The 22,300-nt window shown below is 38.9% G+C and overlaps 1 protein-coding gene across 2 annotated transcripts in view; it reads right to left on the bottom strand.

The window, feature by feature from the left end:
- Positions 1 to 22,300, bottom strand: part of LOC136851628 (divergent protein kinase domain 2A-like) — a 178,835-nt gene that overhangs the window by 45,043 nt on the left and 111,492 nt on the right. For both annotated transcript variants that reach the window (XM_067126015.1, XM_067126014.1), the window contains exons 6-8: positions 21,155 to 21,325; positions 20,497 to 20,626; positions 16,292 to 16,540 (exon numbers count right to left, since the gene is read on the bottom strand). In XM_067126015.1, the coding sequence (XP_066982116.1) occupies positions 16,292 to 16,540; positions 20,497 to 20,626; positions 21,155 to 21,325 (550 nt within the window). The remainder of the gene's footprint in view (positions 1 to 16,291; positions 16,541 to 20,496; positions 20,627 to 21,154; positions 21,326 to 22,300) is intronic.

Raw genomic sequence — 22,300 nt, 5'->3', positions numbered from 1 at the left:
TCATCACACATTGCCAGATACCATATGGCTGTTTCCAGGAACAAATCAAGGTCCAGAGTGGGTTCATGGTAGATCAGGGGCATCATTACTGCCTTCGCCAGTGATGAACTCTGCAAGACTGAGTCATTGCGTCATGGTAGTTGATGACAACCTGGTGTTTCAAATTTTACTGCCATCAAGAACCTCAACAGCCAAGTACAAATACCCAGGTCATCCATCATCCCCAGTGTTACCTTCTGCAGAGCATTGATCTCAAGGTCAAGTTTTCAGCTACACCAGATGCAGCTGCAATTGGACTGACTAAAATGCAACTTGCAGAGTTCATTCATGGGGTTAACCAACATTTATCACATGCCTGGCCAATTCCAGCATTGCAGAGGTCAAGCCTTTAGACCTCTTAGGAGCCCCAAGCATATATTTGATGGACTGCTCAGATCAGGTCGGAGCATTTTGTCAGGTGTTTACAACATCCTGCTGCCCACCAGGATTCCCCCCGCCATCGATCCAGAATCCCAGTTATATTGAGATGGTACTCGACTCAACAGTTTGGCATCATCTTCTTAACAATGGAAGACTCTGATCTTTGCCAGTGTGGCTCTTACCTTCTGCGGATTTCGGATCTCCCGAGATTTCAGCAGACGCCACGACAAAGTACAATAGTAGCAATCAAGGCTATGTTCAAATGCAAACTGAACCTGATGGATCCAATTTTTTCATTCAGACCATTGCCCACTGGAGATTCTCCAGCCGGCTGACTTTACACTCTGGATAGGTCAAGAAGCCCAGCCTGCAATCAGACCCCCATGAGCCAGCTCACACCATGGATTTGTATGTGTTAAGGATCAGGACAAAGCATTTTCAGTGACCATCAGCCCTGCTCAAGCCCAACAGTCCTTGAAGACTTTGATCCAGCCCCTAGTTTTCCTACAGAAATCTTCGACTCAACAGACTAGGTATGCCCTTCATCCATTTTTCGATTTCCTACCTTGTTTAACCAGATCACTGAGCTGATTAACAGTTCTCCCAGAGCTGGCCCAAAGGACTAGATTTATTTTATGTGGCTAAGAACCAACTGGTTACCTAGCAATAGGATTACAGTTATTGTGCCCTTCACGCGCCACATGTCATGAAATGAAATTCATCACCAGAAATAAAAGGCACAAAGGGACGGGCACAACAGACTGTTTCAGAGAAATCGAACGCTAGGCCAACATTGCAAGTGCTGTCCAAGCTCTACCCAGTCTTGCAATGAAGAGCAATGCCAGCTTCCACAGGACCTCTTCAAAATGGAAGACCCACTTAACCCTAAAAGTCAGCATCAGATTAACCAGAGATATTCTTGATCAGTGAGCCAAAAATTTTAGGCTATCCTGTGATATCTCCATGCTAAAGTTAAACATGAATATAGGGTCTTCTGTGATATTTCGTGATCCACAGTGTTGTCTTAAAGGCTTCTCAGGATATGGTGATCCTCAATGTCAACAGCTTTGGCAGTGGTGTTTGCTGCTGGCAATTGTTAGTTATCATCTTGTAACTTTTTCTATTTTTTGCAGTCCAATAGGCTTCAGCGGCCATCATTGATCTTTGTTTTTTTGTTCCACCTAATTAGGTAAGCTTGGTTGTGTTATTTGTCATCTTAGACTGTTTATGTTATATTATCGATTTATCATGTTGCTGTTGTGTCTTTTGTTAGCTAACCCCTTGACTATTTTGTGGTACTCTGAGTAACCGGTGATCTTGAGAGTTCGTTTCTATGTTTTATATCTTCTTTTCACCTGTTTTAGGTAAACTTGGTTATTTGTAATCTTAGACTGTTTATATGTTACATTATTGATTTATTATGATGATGTCGTGTCTTCTGTTAGTCTCTTGACCATTTTCTGTATCAAGTATAATTTTATGTATAAGTCATTCCTTTTTTTTTACCAACAGGTTTCTGGTTGGCATTTTACTAGCCCTCCAGTGGTGACTTTTAGAATTTTCTGTATTTCTTCTTTTTGACTTTTTAGGTAAGTTTGATTGTTTTATTTGTCATTTTAGACTGTTTATATGATATATTATTGATTTATTATGTTGCTGTTGCATAATTTGTTAGTCTTAAGAATCATTTACCGATCTTGAAAGTTCAGGCTCTGAAAGCGGCGATTCAAGCTTGCATGATTCCAGTGACGATGACAGCAATACAGACACAAGATACAGTAATGGATGAAATTGTCTCTTGGAGGAGAATCGCAGACTTCTACTGCCCCTCCCCACAAATCTTGTTTCCATTCCAGGGACATCAGGTTTCAATATCCCAGGGAACAGTGAAGGTATGTTTCTTTAGGTTTTTTCCACATTTTTCAGGATGACAAACTGATTGAACTTACCAGGCTGAAACCAATAGATTTGCTGAGCAATGCAATGCAGACCCAAATACATGGCATCCTGTAACTCCACAGGAACTCAGTGTCTGTTTGACTAAATACTTTGAAAGGAATTGTGAAGAAACTCTGCAAGACTCCTTGTATTGGTCAAAAATTCCATCTTAGAACCCCAATTTTTGCCTAAAACTATGCCTTTCAAAAGATACAAGAAAATTAGGCATCCTTCATTTTTCTGATAATGAAGCATCATCATGAAAATCCCATCCTAATCCCCAGTTGAATAAGATATATCCAATTTTCTTGCACTTGGAAAATAAATTTAGAACTGTCTACACCCCACAAGAGATATTTCAATTGATGAGAGTCTTTTGCTTTATAAAGGAAGATTGGGATAGGTGCAATATATCCCACTGAATATTCGACCAGGAGTTCAATGAATTGCCTAAATCCTCACAGGTTGTAATGACTTATTGAAACCTCTTTTGAATAAAGGTTATTGCCTTACAATAGATAATTATTACACCACTCCTGAGTTAGTGGATATTTTGGTAAAATGTAGAACAGATTACTATGGCACTGTTAGAATAAATTGAAAAGACCTGCCAGTTTCATTGAAAACAGATAAGTTGAAGAAGGCGAAAATGTCTGCTTATCGTAGAGGTAAAGTTATGGCCATGAGATGTAAGGATAAAAAAGTTGTTCTACTCTCCACAGTTCACAATAGTGATGAAACTGAAATGGAGAGTAGAAGAGGTACCAAAAAGAAGCCCAAGTTGTAGCAGATTATAACCAAACAATGGGTGGTGTGGATAAGTTGGATCAAAACTTGGCAAATTATCCTGTTCCCAGGAAAAGGACAAAAAACATTACAAAAAAGTTTTCTTCCATTATGTAGATCTAGCCCTTTGGAATGCATATCAGTGTTACAAGATGAGTAATGAAAATTGCTGTTCATCTCCCAAATTCAGATTGGACATAATTGATCCAACTTTGAAGAAATATCATGCTGAAATCCCCCAAACAAGACCAGATAGACCATCTGTTTCAGCGAATCCTACCCCTTATTCAGGAAGGCATTTTCCAATTGACATTCCTCCTACACCCAAAATAAAATTTCCTACAAGGCAGTGTGTTGTCTGTTCTAAAGAAAAGGGATAATAATGGAAAACCAATCAGACGGGAGTCTCGCTATATGTGAAGTTAGTCTTTGTATAACCCCGTTTCAAAACATACCACACAAAATTATATGAGAAATACACTGGTTTGTGTGAAGTGAAAAAAACTTTTTTTCTTATGCAAATGGAGAAAAATATAATTTTGTTTATCCTAATGGAGAAAAAAATTTGTTTATTCAACTGAAGAGAAAAACTACTTTTTATATTCAAATGAAATGAAAAAATACTTTTGTTTCTTAAAAAGAAGTGGAAAAATAAAGTTATCAATCATCAATATGTCTTTTATTCAATTCCTATTATCAAAATTACTGGCTGGCATAAGAGATATCCCATGCTACAGATGACACTACACCTAGGTATAATTTGTATAAGATCTTCTTGTTATTTCAGGAAAAAGTGTCTCAAATTGAGGACTGAAAGTTACTATTTTACAAGAATAATCACAATTTTCTGTTGAAATAAAATTAGTATACTATCTAAACAACTTATATTTTCATTTAATTAAATAAAATAATTGATTCTTTTGAAACATCATGTTGAAAAAATAGGTCCAGCAACATCGGGGTTAAAACTTCGACCATGGTCTCTTCCTCCCAGAACACTCTAAATGCAGACACTGTTCCCACAATCAAATCTTGAGATTCAGCCTGTAATCTGGGTTATGAAATGCAAACTGTACCTGATAGTCTTGCCAACATTTTACTGATGACAGAGCCTCCAGCAGGAACCTCTTCAAAATACAGTCTGGATACCAGGTCTAGAAGTCAGCATCAGTTTCAACATCTCAAGAGATGAAACTTATGTTGAGGCTGGGACACACATCTGGCTGGCCTGTGGGTGCTCCATGCAGCATGACACCACCACCTCTGCAATGATAAGGGTCCAACAGGATTATTTCAGGATCAGTGTCCCACTTCAGCTCAGGAGGATGGTGGACGTCAATCTTCCAGACTGCATGCTGAATCAAGGATTTCCTACCAATTGTTACAACTTGCATAATTCATTGCATCACTTTCTGGAAACTATCAGGACAATGGCCATGTTTAACTGCTGTGAACTCATATTTACTGGAGCAGCAGGATTCCAGCAACACTGACCTTTGCCACCACACTCTATCACGACTCCATGACAGTCACAGAGGAATGGAAGCCACTAAGCCACGGGCATGACAGACTGTTTACTGGCCAGGAATCAACTCTGACATTGCAAGTACTGTCCAAGCTTGCGAGCCTTGCCAGGTTTTACAACCCAGCCTCCAGCAGGAACCTCTTCAAAACGACGACCATCCTACTAGGCCCTTCAAGTCTGTGTCAACAGACTTCAACGCTGCAGGGAAGTCATTCCTCATCGTGACCAACAGGCTTCCTGGCTGGCCTGTGGTTGTCCCATGCTACAGTGAAATTACTGCCTCTGCAACAATAAGGATCTCCAGCAGATATTTCAGGGAGTTCGGTGTCCCACTTCACCTCAGGACTGATGGTGGACCTCAATTCATCAGCCATGAATTCAGGGATTTCATGGAGTGATGGGGAGTGCATATTCTCGTTAATTCCCTGCACAACCTGCAGTCCAGTGGCCGCGCTGAGGCCACCGTGCAGGCTGTGAAGTACAGTGAACCCTCGCTACTTCGCGGTTCGACTATCGCGGATTCACGACTTTATGGATTTTTTCCATTACGTATGTATATTATAAGAGAAAATATATAGCGGATTTTTCCGAAATTTAAAAATAGTCGCGATATATGAAGACCCAAATATTTCATTAATTCCATTAATAATTATTAATATCTGCTAGTACTGTTGGTTCATTGCATTATGACATATAATTCAGTACAAAATGAAATTAAACAAAAGAGAATGTGATCATACGATAATTCATTATAGTACTAGTAAAATTAAACTGAACATGAAACGCTAATCAGATGCAGTCTGACATTGTCATATTTGAATGGTGTAAGGCTGCTGATGGCTACATATATACTAATTATAAAATACAAATGTAATGAATGTGCATCTTTTCCATGAATCTTTTGTACTGCATCCAATAATATTGTTTGTTGCAAAAATCACATCTCGAATAAACCTATACTACTACAACAAAAAAGCATAAAATAGCGTAAAGTATATTTGAATTTGAAACTAGCATGTAAGATGGGCTGTGATTGGTTCCATTGGTGATAGATGACGAATCAGCTCCCAAGTTTTGTAATCTCGCCTGTGATTGGTGTTTTGACTGTTTCTCCGACCCGCAGCAGCATCTTTCTGACCCAGCATCTTCTTGACCACTTTGCTTCCGCTCTCTCGGTAGATAGATGCTGTTTACATTACCAGTGCTGTGTGTGACAGTGTGTGTTTGAAGTTGAACTTTTTTAACTTTGTTTAAACCCTACAATGGCTCCCCGCGTTCTGCTTCTGCTAAGGCTGGTACTGAGCCTAAACGCCAACGGAAAATGATGACGATTGCTGAGAAGGTGACACTTCGATATGTTGAAGGAAGGGAGAAGTTACGCGGCCGTGGGCCGCCATTTTGGAGTGAACGAATCCACCGTTCGCTACATTAAGAAGGATGAGGTGAAGATTAGGAAGACGGCTGCCATCACCTTTAGCAAGTCAGCAAAGTTTAGTTGTTACGCTCGTGAATAAAACGATCGTCCGTATGGAAGGTGCTTTGTCAATCTGGATTGCCGACTGCGGAAGAAGAAAATAGCCTTGGATATATTAACACCATCCGAACCAAGGCTTTGAGGTTGTATGAGAATTTCACGGCAAAGGAACCTCAAGATGATGGCGACCACGCTGAAGAAGAAGAGGAAGACGACGAAGATGATGTAGATGAACCTCAAGCAGGGGACATCCACTGATTCGCAGCCTCAGACACGACGTTTAACCGCCAGCAAAGGATGGTTCGCCAAGTTTCAGAAACGCTCAGCCTGAAAAGCGTTTCCTGCATGGCGAGGCTGCTTCGCTGACACGGTCGCTGCTGAAACTTACGCGAATGAGACGCTCAAGAATATTATCGCTGAAGGTGGATACAAGCACTAACAAGTCTTTAATATGGACGAGACGGGTTTGTTTTGGAAGAGAATGCCATCGCGAACTTTCCTGTTCAAAGAAGAAGCCAAAGCCTCTGGCTTTAAAGCATTCAAAGATCGTGTTACCCTCGTGATGTGTGGCAATGCTGCGGATTTTGCTAAAGCCAGGGCTTATTTATAAGTCGAAAAACCTCGTGCTTTGAAAAATAAAAATAAGAATCTCCTTCCCGTGTATTGGATGCATAATCCAAAAGCATGGATTACTTAAGATGTTGACCTCCAACTGGTTCCACCAGTGTTTTATCCCACAAGTCAGTAAATATCTCTTAGAGAAGGGCTTGCCATTTAAGATCCTTCTCCTGTTGGATAACGCTGGTGGACACGCGACTGATCTTTCGCATGAGGGCATTCAGGTTGAGTTCCTGCCACCCAACACAACGCCCTTAATTCAACCGATGGACCAGGGGTTATAAGGGTGTTAAAGGCCCTACATTAAGAATACCTTTGGCGGACCTCGCTATGCGTGTGGATGCCGCCAAGAAGATGAGGATGAAACATTCAATTTGAAGGCGCATTGGCGGCAGTACACAATTGCCACGTGCCTTCAGAACATCCAGAAGGCACTGCAAGAAATGAAACCTGCTACCGTTAACGCGAGCTGGAGGAAGTTGTGGTCCCAGATTGTTTATTGACGACGAGGGATTTACGCCTGCCGAGATTCAACACTCTGCAGTACGGAAATCTGTGCAGTTGGCTGCGATAATTGAGGTGACGGGTTTGGCGACATGACGACGGAAGACGTTGACGAGTTGTTGGACTGCCATTCCCAGCCGCTAACTGACGAGACCTCAAGACCTGACAAAATCAGCCAGTGAGGAAGAAAAATGAACCACAGGAAGAGACCCAAGAAGTTGTCGAAGAAACAGGCTTAACATTAGAACGGCTTGCCTAGCTCTGCAACCTAGGAGCTGAAAGAATTGTCACAAGAATGGGACGAGGATATGGTTCGTTCTCTGCAGTTCTGCAACAAAATCAATGAAGACATGACTCCCCTACAGGATGCTCTTCGATCGAAAAAAAGAAGCAGCAGCAGCAACTTCCGATCACAATGTTCTTCCAGCCTCGCAAAAAAGAGCCAGTTCCTCCTGCTACTATGCCTTCGGGAAGAAATTGAAGAAGTGTCCCAGGAAGAAGTTGAAGAGGTGTCCCAGGAAAAGACACCTCAGTCTGAAGAGACGTAAAATACAATCATTGGCTGCACAGTAGAAGACATCATCAGCTTCATCATCATCATTTCTACTGTGCAGCAAATTCATCGCCATCATCATTCAAGTTTTTTTCTTCAACTTCTTTCATGGTGGGTACAGTAACAATCTTTATTTCTTTATATACTTTAATATTCTAACATTTTAATATTAGTGCCTGTTTTAGATTAGGTACTGTACATGCATTAAGTGTTCTGTACATTAAAGGGTGGTTTGTTAACAGTACATATGAGGAGGGCTTTATTGTAACTTCCAACTCTATCGTGGTGAGTAAAATACTGTACAATTGTACAGTACGCACCATAACAATCTTTCTATTTTTTTATGTTCACTTACTGTTTTATTGCTTATCATTTGTGCCTGTGTACTGTATGTACGTATTGTAGATATCTGTACATTACTGTAAAGGGTGGTTTGTTAACAGTACTATGTAAAGGGAGGGTTTTAAAAGTCTGAATACATGTTAAATAAATACTGTAAATATGGTGTCCCTACTTGCTGGATTTTCAGCTGGGCCAGTTCTGGAACCTATCTACCGCGATAAACGAGGGTTCACTGTATTTATATTGAGGACAGCACCCTCCGGCAACATTGACTGTGAAGACTTTGACCATGGCCTCTTGGAGTTATGGAACACTCCAAACTTCACAGGCCGCTCTCTGTGCAAATCCTACATGGCCACCGACTTTGCTCCTATGTGCCTGCTCATCCTCAGTCATTCTCACAGGAATGGCTCCAGAAAGCCATGGACTGCATTCGCCATGCTGCCACCAGAGTCAAGCTTGTACAGTACAGAGGTCGTACAATCAACATGCACACGTCCCCTACCCTAGAAGCTGGACAGGCAGTCAGGATCCAGGCTCTGACTTCTCACCGTTGGGACAAGGTCAGGATTGTCATGAACCATGGTAGATCAAGGGACTATGAAGTACGTCTCCCCAGTGGAAGAGTATACTGGAGGAATGGGCGCTTTCTGTACCCAGTACAGGCAGGCCCTGGTTATCAGTGATCTGGTTTTACGGGGCTTGTCTAGTGATGATGATAACTGAATTTTTGGCACCGATCCCCAGTTATTGGCGCTGATCCCCACCTAACAGTGGGACCGATCCTCGTTTGTCGGTGCTGTTATCGCCAATTTTCGGTTATTGGCAATTTTTGTTATTGTCACGCCGTCGGGAATGGAACCCCACCAAATAACTGGGGACTGCCTGTACCAATCCCTGGCACTGATCTATCTCACATCCCTGTAGACCTTCACATAGACACAAAGTCTTCTGACAGCCGCCCCTACAACCCCACATACAGTAGATCTCCCAGGTTTTCCAGATGAAGAGCCCACTCAAGATGGGACTAAGAGCATGAAGGGGGGAGGGAGGTGTAGATACTATAACTTTTATGTAACATGTATTTGTCACTGCACAGCGTATTCTCCCCTCATATAACATATATAAGTGACAACTGTATTCTTGCCTCACATGTATATTGATAAGTGGCAACTGTAATCTTGCCCCGCATGTATATTGATAAGTGGCAACTGAACACATTCAAATCCAATGCCCAGCAGTACGCCGCTTCCCCTCTCCGAGTTCAGTTGCTCACATGCACTGTCCTTGTTATATTGTAACCTTACCTAATAAAAAAAAACTACATTTTAGATGAGCTTGTTTCATGTCTCTCCCAACCAACACCCTCCTTCTTGTATAAAGATTACAATCTGCTTTAAAAATGTGAAGGAGGAGGAGAGTTACAGAGAAGCTTGACAAAGGCCTTTAGCTACAACCAGGTCCCAAAAGTCCTGATCCTTGTATGTTTGCTGGCTCTGTCCCTATTTTGTTTATCTGTAAACTTTGTTTGTTGAATAAAATTTTTTGTTTGCACTTAGTGTTTCTCTGGTCTATTTTCTTTTCCTGTACATTTTATATCATTAACATGTGTAATTAGATTTTTCACTTGTACATATATGTAAGTACTGGGTAACTTCAATATAAAAAATAAAATGTAAAATTCATAAACACCCAATCAGTTAACCTTTAAAAACTGTAATGGAATGGAATTTAATACCCAAACCTCACTATACATGTACTGTAATGCAAGATCCATAACTCAGGATTGGAAAGAAAAAAAATTACAACAATGCAGCAGAAAAGGACTCATGACATGAAAAAAGCAAGAACAATTTTTACCCTGATTTTTTTGGTCAGTCATGAAGGGTTGAGGCCATGTGAAGCCAAATAAAACTGGCATGGTATGGACTTCACATTGTGAGATAAAACTCATTACAATATCCATAAAATACCTGTCACCTTCTAATATGCATGAGGGATATATAGAAGACAGTAAGAGCTTCGTTGGAATACCATAAGTGAAGGAACAGTGGGTGCATGCAATTACCCATCCATCATATAACAGTGGGTGAATGCAATAACCCATCCATCATAATTCTAGTTTTTATGACTTAACCCTTAAACGCCGAGCCTCTATTTACAAAAGTGTCTGTCGTATGCCAGCGGCGTTTGGGAGTTAGCGCCCAAGCAGAAAAATAAAGTTTTTTCAAAAATCACAGCACCCTTAGTTTTTAAGATTTTAAGTTCATTTTGTCTTTTTTTTTCATTGCCTGAAGTTTAGTATGCAACCATCAGAAATGAAAAAAATATCAGTATCATATATGAATACTGGAATATATGATAGCACAAAAAAAAAAATTTCATATATAATTGTATACAAATCGCGCTGTGAGCAAAACGGTTAAAGCTAACGAGTTATTTTTTTCTTTGTATTCTACACTAAATTGCGATGATTTTGGTATATAACGAATTGTAAAACGATCAAAGCAACACAGAGAAAATATTATCACAAAATGATGCATGAATTTGTAATGCGCGGATGTAAAAAAAAGTTTTTTCAAAAATTCACCATAAATCGAAATATTGTGCTAGAGACTTCCCGTTTGTTGCAAAATGAAGGTACATGATTGAATATTACTAGACTGTAAGTGTTTTAGCTTACAATTGCAGTTTTCGACCATTTCGGTCGAGTTAAAGTTGACCGAAGGTCGAATTTTTTCTATTTATCGTGATTTATATGAAAATATTTCAAAACTGATAAAAGCTACAACCATGAGTTATTTTTTGTTGTATTCTACATGAAAATGCACACATTTTCATATATAAAACTTTGTGTAACGACTAATATAAAACGGTGCAAACATTACGACAAAGTGACGAAAGAATTTCTGAGATGTTCGGCAGAGTTACCGCACGGACGTAAGGAAAAAGTCTTTTAAAAAATTCACCATAAATCGAAATATTGTGCTAGAGACTTCCAATTTGTTGCAAAATGAAGGTAAATGATTAAATATTACTAGAATGTAAGAGTTTTAGCTTACAATTGCATTTTTCGACCATTTCGGTCGAGTTAAAGTTGACCGAAGGTTGAAGTTTTGGCACTTCTCGTGATTTATATGAAAATATTTCAAAACTGATAAAAGCTACAACCATGAGTTTTTTTTCTTGTATTCTACATGAAATTGCGCACATTTTCATATATAAAACTTTATGTAATGACTAATATAAAACGGTGCAAACATTACAACAAAGTGACGAAAGAATTTCCGAGATGTTCGGCAGAGTTATCATACATGGACGTAAGGAAAAAGTTTTTTTTTCAAAAATTCACCATAAAACGAAATATTGTGCTAGAGACTTCCAATTTGTTGCAAAAAGAAGGTAAATGATTGAACATTACTAGAATGTAAGGGTTTTAGCGTACAATTGCGTTTTTCGACCATTTCGGTCGAGTTAAAGTTGACCGAAGGTTGAAGTTTTGGCACTTATCGTGATTTATATGAAAATATTTCAAAACTGATAAAAGCTACAACCATGAGTTATTTTTTGATGTATTTTACATGAAATTGCACACCATTTTCATATATAAAACTTTATGTAACGGCTAATATAAAATGGTGCAAAAATTACGACAAAATGACGAAAGAATTTCTGAAATTTTCGGCAGAGTTACCACGCAGACGTAAGGAAAAAGTTTTTTTCAAAAATTCACCATAAATCGAAATATTGTGCTAGAGACTTCCAATTTGTTGCAAAATGAAGGTAAATGATTGAATATTACTAGAATGTAAGAGTTTTGCTTACAATTGCATTTTTTGAATATTACTAGAATGTAAAGTTTTGTAAGAGTTTTTTAGCAAAGTTGAGTAAGGTTGAATCATGTAGTCGACGTACGTACGTCCACTTGGCACCCAACAGACAATGAATTCGTCCAGTCGGCACAAAACCAGAGGATGGACACAACACCTTCATCATTAACTTAAAAGAAATTCTTGATTTTATTTCTTCCAACAAGCCAACAGAAAAATCACAAGTCACTGCCACATCAGCTTGAGTGCATCATTCCCTGTGCAAAAAAACCTCCACAACACCTATTTCAAAAGCCAACAGAAAGCTCATCAGCAGTGCATCAGTCTCCCTTTCATACCATCTATACATACTCATTTCTTTCCATATGATCCAGCCATCACAAAAAACACTGAACCATCTCTTCAAATTTGCTGTTTTACCTACATACTTCCAGATTTCTTACTCTTTCAGTTCTTCTTACACCCCATTTACTGTACTAAGCAAACTGTTCACCTGAACAGCTTCAGACTTTTCTGTAATCTGATTTTACTTTCTATACTTTGCTTCCATAAAGATATAGAGGGGCTGGCTAGACAGTTCCTTCATACCATTCTCACCATAGTTTTTATAGACATTCCAGACCTCTACATAAGCCAAATGCTTTCAATCTTCTACCATTCATATCATTAACCACTACCCCATAATCCTGGTTTCCCTGTACCCTTACAACCTTCATCTTGCTCCCATTTACTCTCAACTTTCTCCTCTTACAGGCAATTTCAAATTCACTCACGAGTTTCTGCAGTGTCTCTTTGTTATACCTTTTACTGTATCAACTGAAAACATAAGCCATTCTGCATCCCATTCATGATTCATTTTCCTAGGTAACAACTTGTGACAATCTATTTCTCTGACTACTTGTCACTACATTCATAAAAATATTAAACACACCCATTTCAAAACTACTATTATACTACATAAGTTACTCTTCCATCTACAGTCAACCCCCTCCTATTCACGGTTCAGGATTCGCGGCTTTACCTATTCACGGATTTTTCTGTGGAACTTTTCCCCAAGATATTCGCGAAAAACTTGGTAATTCGCAGATTTTTTAATTGAGAAACATTCACTAATTACTGTATTTTCATGTTATTTTCTTGACTAAATACATTTTCCATAATAAAAACTGATTTACTAATTTTCAAATATTATTAAAATGTAAACACAACAAACTATCAATAAAATGTATTCTTTTTTCAGTGCAGTACTTAACTTCCCAGTGTTTAACGTTAAAAAGAAAATGGGTAGAGAAAATGGATGTACTTGAAAATTAACTTGAATAGTTTTCACACATAAGCCATACATTTTGGTAATGTTGTAAGAAAGTATTAAACTTATGGACTGCTGTGAGAGAAAATGGAGGTTTCTGTTGGATGATTTGAATAATTTTGAGTTTATTTCCTCGCAATGAAAATTATGAAAATGATATATAACAAAATTAATAAAATAGTTTGTCAGAATACACAGCGGCAAAACTGTAATCAGTAAGCACAGTTTTGCATTTTGGGAGAGGGGGTAGTATTCTGTTGTAATTTTATTAATTTTGTATACAGTATATCATTTGCCGGGGAAGGATAAGTATTCATTTGCGATGGAAATAAACCTCAAAATCATTCAAATCACATCATAATACAACAGAAAAACCTATATTTTATGTTGAAAGCAATTAATGTCCATAAGTAAAATAATACCTGACTTTGAAATGAGACTAAAGTGTTTCAGATGATAATTTAAGGGCTATTCTGCATCAGATGACAGTTTAAAGTATACATTTCGTGTTTGAACTATTAAAATAAGCAGTTATAAATGTTTTTGGAGGGGTCTTTAGCTCAAATAGCCAGTTATAAGAATTTTAAAGGAGATGTCAAGTATTCGTGGATTTTAGCTATTCATGGGTGATCGTGGTCCCTATCCCCATGAATACCGGGGACTGACTGTGCAGTATATATTCTATCCATGAGTAAACAGTGAAACTTTGATGCATGTGAGGCAAGCATCAGACTTGGGCACTTAAGAAATGATTTAGAACTTTAACAAAAATGTCAGGTTCATGGCTGAAGTGCATTGGGAAGATCTTGCTACAAATGCAAAGCCTGTAAATGATGTCTCCACATGCCAATGTGGATGCCAATTTGCCGGGGAAGGATAAGTATTCATTTGCGATGGAAATAAACCTCAAAATCATTCAAATCACATCATAATACAACAGAAAAACCTATATTTTATGTTGAAAGCAATTAATGTCCATAAGTAAAATAATACCTGACTTTGAAATGAGACTAAAGTGTTTCAGATGATAATTTAAGGGCTATTCTGCGTCAGATGACAGTTTAAAGTATACATTTCGTGTTTGAACTATTAAAATAAGCAGTTATAAATGTTTTTGGAGGGGTCTTTAGCTCAAATAGCCAGTTATAAGAATTTTTAAAGGGAGATGTCAAGTATTCGTGGATTTTAGCTATTCATGGGTGATCGTGGTCCCTATCCCCCATGAATACCGGGGACTGACTGTGCAGTATATATTCTATCCATGAGTAAACAGTGACAATCTTTGATGCATGTGAGGCAAGCATCAGACTTGGACACTTAAGAAATGATTTAGAACTTTAACAAAAATGTCAGGTTCATGGCTGAAGTGCATTGGGAAGATCTTGCTACAAATGCAAAGCCTGTAAATGATGTCTCCACATGCCAATAAATACAATAGGGTCTCGGTTTACATCGCACTCAACCTATGTCATTTTGTGGTTACGTCTCACAATCTCTGATAACTTTATCAAAATATTCTTGTTCCATCTTTCAGACATAAATTCAAACTTTGTGTGGAACTAATTTGCATGCGGAATGGACAAATAACTTCGTCTTGCAGCGGAATATGGGGAAGACGGCATCAGTCACTCGCTATACGCCATCTTGAATTGTGTTTCATTTGCTCTTTCTCATTTGTGTTGCTGTTTTGGGAACTTTTTTAATTGCATTATGGCTCCCAAGCGTACGGCAGATTCTTCTGGAGGCACTGCTATGAAGAAAATAAAAGCCATCTCCATGGAAGTGAAAGTTGACATAATAAAACAATCTGAAAAGGGCAAAACAATGTCTAACATTGGTCGCGCGCTGGGATTCAGTCATCGACGATCATCAAAGATAAAAAGCGCATACTTGAACAAGCGAAAGGATCTACTCTTATGATATCAACTGTGATTATGAAGCAGTGTAGTGGTCTCATTACTGAGATGGAATGATTATTAGTGCTTTGGCTGGAAGAACAGCATCACTGGCATATCCCAATTAGCCTAATGTTGATTCAAGAGAAGGCTACAAGTTTGTTTGAAACCCTGAAAAGAGAAAAGGGGGGAAGGGAGGGTTGAAGGGAGTGACAGTGAAGAGTTTGGGGTTAGCAAAGTTTGGTCCAAGCAGTTTAAGGTACAGGCAAATTTGCATAACCTTAAGGTGCAAGGGGAAGCTGCTAGTGGTGATGAGAAAGCAGCAAGTGAATTTCCTAGGGCATTGGCTGAGGTAATCAGGGAGGGGATCACTGTCATGAACAGGTGTTTAATGTAGATGAGACAGGTTTGTTCTGGAAACGGATGCCTACCCAAACATACATTGCCCAAGTATCTCCAGCACCTTCCTCCACCTGGTAGCCTAGTCAAGCCTGTCTCCCTACCCCCTTGCAATGCCCAGTATGCAAACCAACCACAGGAGTAAAGGTAAGGAATTGTTTCTTTTCATATACTGTACAATAAACGTAAGGATAATAGGATAATATTTACCCTTGTACTGTATGTATGTACTCAGGAATTGTTTTCTCTTTTATTTATTTTTTATTTTTAGTGATTCATGCCATTACATCTGCTTAAATACTGATTTACAGACAAAACTGGGTTACATCCTTGCTGTAGGAACGGATCTCGGACGTAAACAGATCCTACTTTGACTGACTGGTGACGTTTGAGCATGTTATGATAAGAGACAAACAGTAAATATTCAAATTATAAAATACAAAAAGATTAGTGGGGAGGGCAATAGAATCAAGTGAAAAAGGTATAAAATAAAAGAGAACTCACTAGATGTCTAACCCCATACAGGAAAATCTAACATATGATGACTATTGATTATGAACCTAACTGGCAACCAACTCATTTGTCCTTGACCTGGTGTTGGCCATTGTAAAAATAAAGGGCTGGTAATTTGAATAGGTATTATGGTTAGTATTTTGAAGTTGAAATAAACATTTGAAGTTTTTATAAGGGTACAGTACCACTAGTGATTCTTGGTTGTTGGCGCTGGCTTCCAGAACCTGTGAAGTAGTCAACATATTTATGCTGTTTCATGTCACTGAGAATCATTGCACACACGGCTGCATACATCAAATGTCCTACATCTTCTACACGAGCGCAAACTTCATCAAGAGAATTATCTTCTCTATAAACTTCTGCAGTGAATTTCTGGAAGCACTCTTGATTACAGATCTCTTCATTCCGACCCTCACTTCCCTCATCATATTCATCTAGGGGTGTAAATGGAAAATTAATATAAAGTGAAGTGGCAACAAAAGGATTTTAAACACTTTCAACAAAGTTACAAACCATTAAATACATTGCTGCTACTAACACTGTTCATTTCTAATGAAGCACATTTGTATGCTAAATTTAAATTTTATAAAATAAGCAGTCCTTCAGTACAAACCCATTACTTTTACCTGACCAGACTGAGTATCTGCTAATCACAAAGTTTAATCTACAGAAAAGCAAAAAAGTCACTGCTTACAGTACTTTGGCACATGCATATGCAGTCACTGCAGGTTCCTAATGGTTAACATCTTCATTTCCTGTTGTCTAGAGAGATGACATAATACTGGGCTCAGGAAGATGGTCACTAGGTTAAAGCAATGGCTTTGTATCGAATTTTTTGTAGTTTCATTATTAACCCATTACTTTCAACAAATCTTAAACAGCAACTCAGGCAGGAGAGAGCTGAGCTGCTGATACTCCAGAATAGAGATAATGGACCTGACTGTACCAATGAGAACTCCTGATAAGTGTCAAACCCACAGTCCTAGGAGTAACAAGGGGCCAAGAATTTTGTTATGACTCATTAACAAAATAAAATAATTAGATGTTTGCCTATTATCACAGATGTATATCCACTTACCCTTGCTGTAAGCTGTCATGGCTGGTAACCCTTTACTTCTGCGTCTTAGCAAGATGCTTTAATGAAATGATTAAGGTGATAATGAAGATGATTCTGCTGTGCTGAAAATACTGACTGACGCAGGTAAAACTAAAGTCTACAGGACCTGGGGAAAAGCACTACTAAGTCTAAAGTACAGAGGGTAGTTTGGCACCTCTAAGTAACAGCTGATAAAATTGATTTGATATCCACATTCCTTTTAAAAATACGGATGAAATCAGAACTCTAATTTCTTGAACATAAACCATGACTTAAGCACTCACTAAAACATTACTATAAGCCATAAAAATTACCCACCCTGGTAATCACCTGACATGATATAAAAAAGTATGGAAGCATCCTTTCTAAAATCCTTGAAGTCTTAGAGAGATACAAATAAATGACTCTTACTAGAGGTCTGTCTTAGCTCATAAGTCCATAGTAAATGATATGATGAAAGACTTCTAACTCCTGAAGTGCATAACCTTACTGGAAAGAGCATGAAGCTTGCTAAAGCATCTAGAAGACGGACGGATAAAAGGAACACCATCGTAAGTGGAGATAGGCTATGAGCTTCATCCTTGATCCAAGGGTCAAAGGGAAGTTCGATCTTGATCATCTGAACTATGGAGAGATCTAAGTTGGGTAGCTTAACCAACCTAACAGTTATCTCCTCAATATGCGAGCATTCTTTTCAAATCTTGAGACTAAACATGTCTGACCTCTGAATTTCAGAGATCTGGTCCATGTGGTTACATACTCTTTAACAACACAAATAGACATCCCCTCCTGACATCTAAGAAAAGAGATGAAAGTAGCTACAAGTGTAACAGAGGCACTGGCTGGATCAAGGCTCCTTCCACAACTCCAATCACAGAATGCACTATTCAGACCAGCACAAAATTATAAGAATGGAATGGAATAGAATATAAAATTTTGGTCAAAGGTCTCTCAGCACTGAAGAGTAAAAAGGTTTAAAGGTGTAATAGGAGGAAAATCTCACAGTTGCACTATGAAACAATATTATTAGGAGAGGGTGGAAAATAAGATGGAAGAAAAAGAATATGAATGGAAGTACAGTAAAAGGAATGAAAGGGGTTGCAGCTAGGAGCTGAAGGGACACTGTAAAGAATCTTAAGTAATGCCTACAGTGCACCGCTTGAGTTGCATTGGAGGCACTGCCCCCCTATGGGGAACACAAGTTAATTATAGAAACTCATCATGGCTTGGTGGCTTGGAGATGCCCTCAGCAGCCTCTACAAAATTCCCTCGTTAATGAGATCTAGCTTTATAACATCCAGGAATGTAAGTTCATTATTTCTTTTTGAGGAGGCCACTGAGGGTGTTTCTTTCATCTGGGCACTTTCCTGAGGATGTTTTCTTTCTGTTGCCAGAGTAGAATTATCAAGGTCAAAACAAGTGTCTAGATTATTTTACCTTATTTAGAATGAAAGCTTATGAGAATGAAATAAGGAATTTTGTATAGTTCTGTATTGTCCCAAAGGTACACTGGCGCACAATTTTCCAGGTTGCTGGGTTGTCAATTGCTGAGCAGTAGTTATGAACTATTTGCTCAGGCTCCTTGCAAAAATCCACATAAGTCAAGGTAACGACATCACTCTGCTGGAGTACCTAATGAAACCAAGTCCTTGAAGGCTAAGAATCTACCAGGTGAGTGCCTCATCACCGGTTTAAGGTATCTTGGGAAAAAAGGATTCTGGAAATGAAGGGCCCACACGACCAACTTCTCAGGTCCTGAAAATCCTGCCAACACTGAAAATCATACAGACTCTTGTTGAATGTGGAAGTCTCTGAAGACTCTCCTTTCCTGGACACACCACAGCACTGAAAGTGCTAATGTTCATACAGAAGTAGCTCTAATTGAGAGTTCTAGAATGAACTGCTCACTGTTGATCACAAGTCTAAGGTCCCAGCAAAGTTTAAGAGGCCTGCTGAAATGGTGACAAATTTTCTCTTGAAATAGACATCTAGTGGTAAAGCCTACTGTCATTCAACAAGCCCAAGTGGTAGCCATGTTAAGAACCCTGGTGAATACCTGAGGAAATGTAGCTACATCAAAACCAAAGGCTTTTAAGCCTGCCAAGGTAATGCTTTAGATACTGTGTCTATATTAAAATTCCAACTTCTTTTACCCCTTTTCAGACAAAATGGAGAGAGCTCTTGGAGAGGATAGACAAATAACAACAACGGAGCGACAAATGGAACAACAAACCCAAGCCACAGTTTCCTTCTAAAGGAGATTGCTGGAGGGGTTGACTGAGTGAGCTAAAGTTGATGCAGGGTTACCATTCTCTAAGGGCTTTGGGAACATCAAACAGGAAACTTTAGAACCCAGATGAGTCATCTACTACTTGCTACTTCCTAAACTGCATTCATCCATCATCAATGTTTCCTTAATATCCAGAGTTAAAAACTTCTTCCAAGCCTACAGTGCAAATGTCAAGGAATAGATAAAAGTGGGGGTTCCATATCCAGAAAGAGCAGGCAATAACAAACTTGCAATGTTCAGAATAGTCATGGCTCTGCTCCAAACTCCTATCATGATCTCCAAAGTTTCAGAAGAAAAGCCCCCACCTGAAAGAGAATGAGCCACAGACCACCACCATGCTGATCTTTGAAGAGGAGCAAAGGAGACAGATGGATTAGGAGTCAAAGGAGTTGGTTTGCTGGAGAGGTCGAACTGTGAAAATAGGGATGGTTAACTTCAGTCAACACCTAGTTATTTGGTAGAACCACTGCTGCCCTCAATTAGGGAGAAAAATCAGCTATGGCAAAACCACTGGGTTGTCTTAACCCATAGATGATTCCCTGCTTGGCATCCAAGCTATGTTCTGTCTGATGAAGGAGGATCTGACTTTGAGTCTCCCTTTGATTCAGAAACCATCTGCTGAAGCTTCTGGAATCAGCTGAGAGTGAAGCTCTTGTGGACCCAGGTGATGGTTTTATCAAAGCTATTTATTCCCCCTAAAGGAATAAGTGAATAAAAATAACACTGATTACAACTGTCTTCCATATGATGAGCCAAGCATTGAATGAGAATACTGTATATGCAAAAAATGAAGGATAGCAGACTACTATGAGTCTGAATTTATATACTGAATTTTCTTTTTCATGCTTTACGGCTTATGTAAAATTAATGTTTGTTTCTTACATCAACTAGAAAAAATCTGCCTAAAATTCAATATCACTACATAAAATGTTATGATATCTATAATCTAGTAAGTAAAAAACTCAATAATAATATATGTAAAGCAAACTACAAAACTGGCATACCTCTGAACAGTGTCTTATCCACTATAGCCATGCTTGACAAATCTGTGAGCACAACTTCCCCTTCCTTATTAACAGCCAACTTGTCAATTGTCCAAGGGGCATAGAATAAGTACCATTCTGGATCATCCTCCTGTAAAGGAAATCAGATATTTGATGGACCACAGTAAGTTATCTGATTCAGGGGGCAGCACCATTCAAACTAGGTATATTTAGTGTCTGTAAGAACACACAATGATCTACTTTTTCATTAGTCTGTACTTAAGTTCACTGTTATTAAGTAAATGTCTCATTAAGGAACAGGCTCTACTGATTAACACAAATAAAAACCATATCTCATCAAAGTTGCCTGAAAAACATGTAATTAATATTAAAGTTTGTCTGCAAGGATGAGTTGGAAACAAAACTCAGCTTGATTAGCAATTACAACCTCAAGGTGAACAATAAGTTATTAAAATGGCTATACTAAATCATTGCAGTAATAGGATCAACAATTCTTATTATTGCTTACATCTGTCAAAGGCAATGGTTTCCTTATATGACAAGTAATATTATAAGAAAATGAACTGTAATATTAAAAATTTAATTTTGCCTAAATCTTGCTAATCAGCATCTATGCAACACAATTAACAATATGAAAACTATGAAAACAAAATATTACCATAAAATCATCAACCATTGTAAGTATCTGAGCTGCTAAGGAAGCTCGAACACTAAATGGTTCATCCAGAAGAGATGAAAGCGGGGTCAGCTCACCCTCCAAAACTCCTATTCTCCCACACACTCCAGCTAAACGTGGAAAGCCAACATTTAGGTTGGCTTTTGTTAAAATCTGTTGAAAAATAAATTAAGCTTTGCAAAATAAACTGTATTACAAGATTTTATAATAGGTGCAAGGAAAAATAAAGCCATAAAACACAAAGATTAGATGACTACATGTGACAACATGGAAAAAAAATTACCATAAGAAAATAGCTGATTTTAAGAGTAATTTATATTTTTCATAACATACAGACCTGAAGCTCTTTACACAGGATTTTGTACTCCATTACTTAATCAGGCTGCAAGAACCAATACTGAAAGTCCCCTCAAGTAGGAAGCCTTGACGAGGTGAGGGGCTAAGAGACCCTGGCCTTTGGGCCTGGGTCCTGACGAATCATCCTACATAGTTTTTGGTTTAAATGGTGTGGACATTTCCACATTCAAAAAATTTCACTGCTTAGGTGAATCTGAGAAGGGATCGTTTTTTGGAAGGGGTTTGCATTCAAAGCTAATTGTTGGAGTTGTGATGGCTGAGTCGCCACCCAATATGGTTTGGACCCAAGAGATAGTGATGGGATTCTCCCATTGCTATCGTGGGGGCGGAACCATCTCCAGGCATCAGCACATTGGAATCCGGGGGGGGTGGTTTTTGGAGGTGGGACTCCTGGCTTTTGTCCAGAAGCCCACCAGTACATTTGGAGTGGGGAGTCAGTCCCCGTTAGTGGGGGCAGAACTCCCAGCAGGTGGATTGGCTTATACCGTGGCCACTGCAAGCGACTGTTGGGAGCTGACTCTCACTTGTGCCATTGGTGGAGAATGCGAATACCTAACTGATCCACGATACTTTCTTGATATAACCAAGCAGTTTTGGGTGGGTGGATGAGCCAGTTTGTGTGTGGTGGTCTGATGTGTGCATGCCTGGCATCTTGGGGTCTCTTTGAGGGCTCTGGCAGTGTATTGGGGTGGGGAAGCTGGGCAGTAGAAGCTGCCTGGTTTTCCCTTTCTGATGCGCTGTCCGGGTCTGTGTGGAGGCTCTTGGGTGTCA

The sequence above is a fragment of the Macrobrachium rosenbergii genome, chromosome 23 (assembly GCF_040412425.1).
Source record: "Macrobrachium rosenbergii isolate ZJJX-2024 chromosome 23, ASM4041242v1, whole genome shotgun sequence".
Lineage (NCBI taxonomy): Eukaryota > Metazoa > Arthropoda > Malacostraca > Decapoda > Palaemonidae > Macrobrachium > Macrobrachium rosenbergii.
This window is presented reverse-complemented; position numbering and strand designations above follow the sequence as displayed.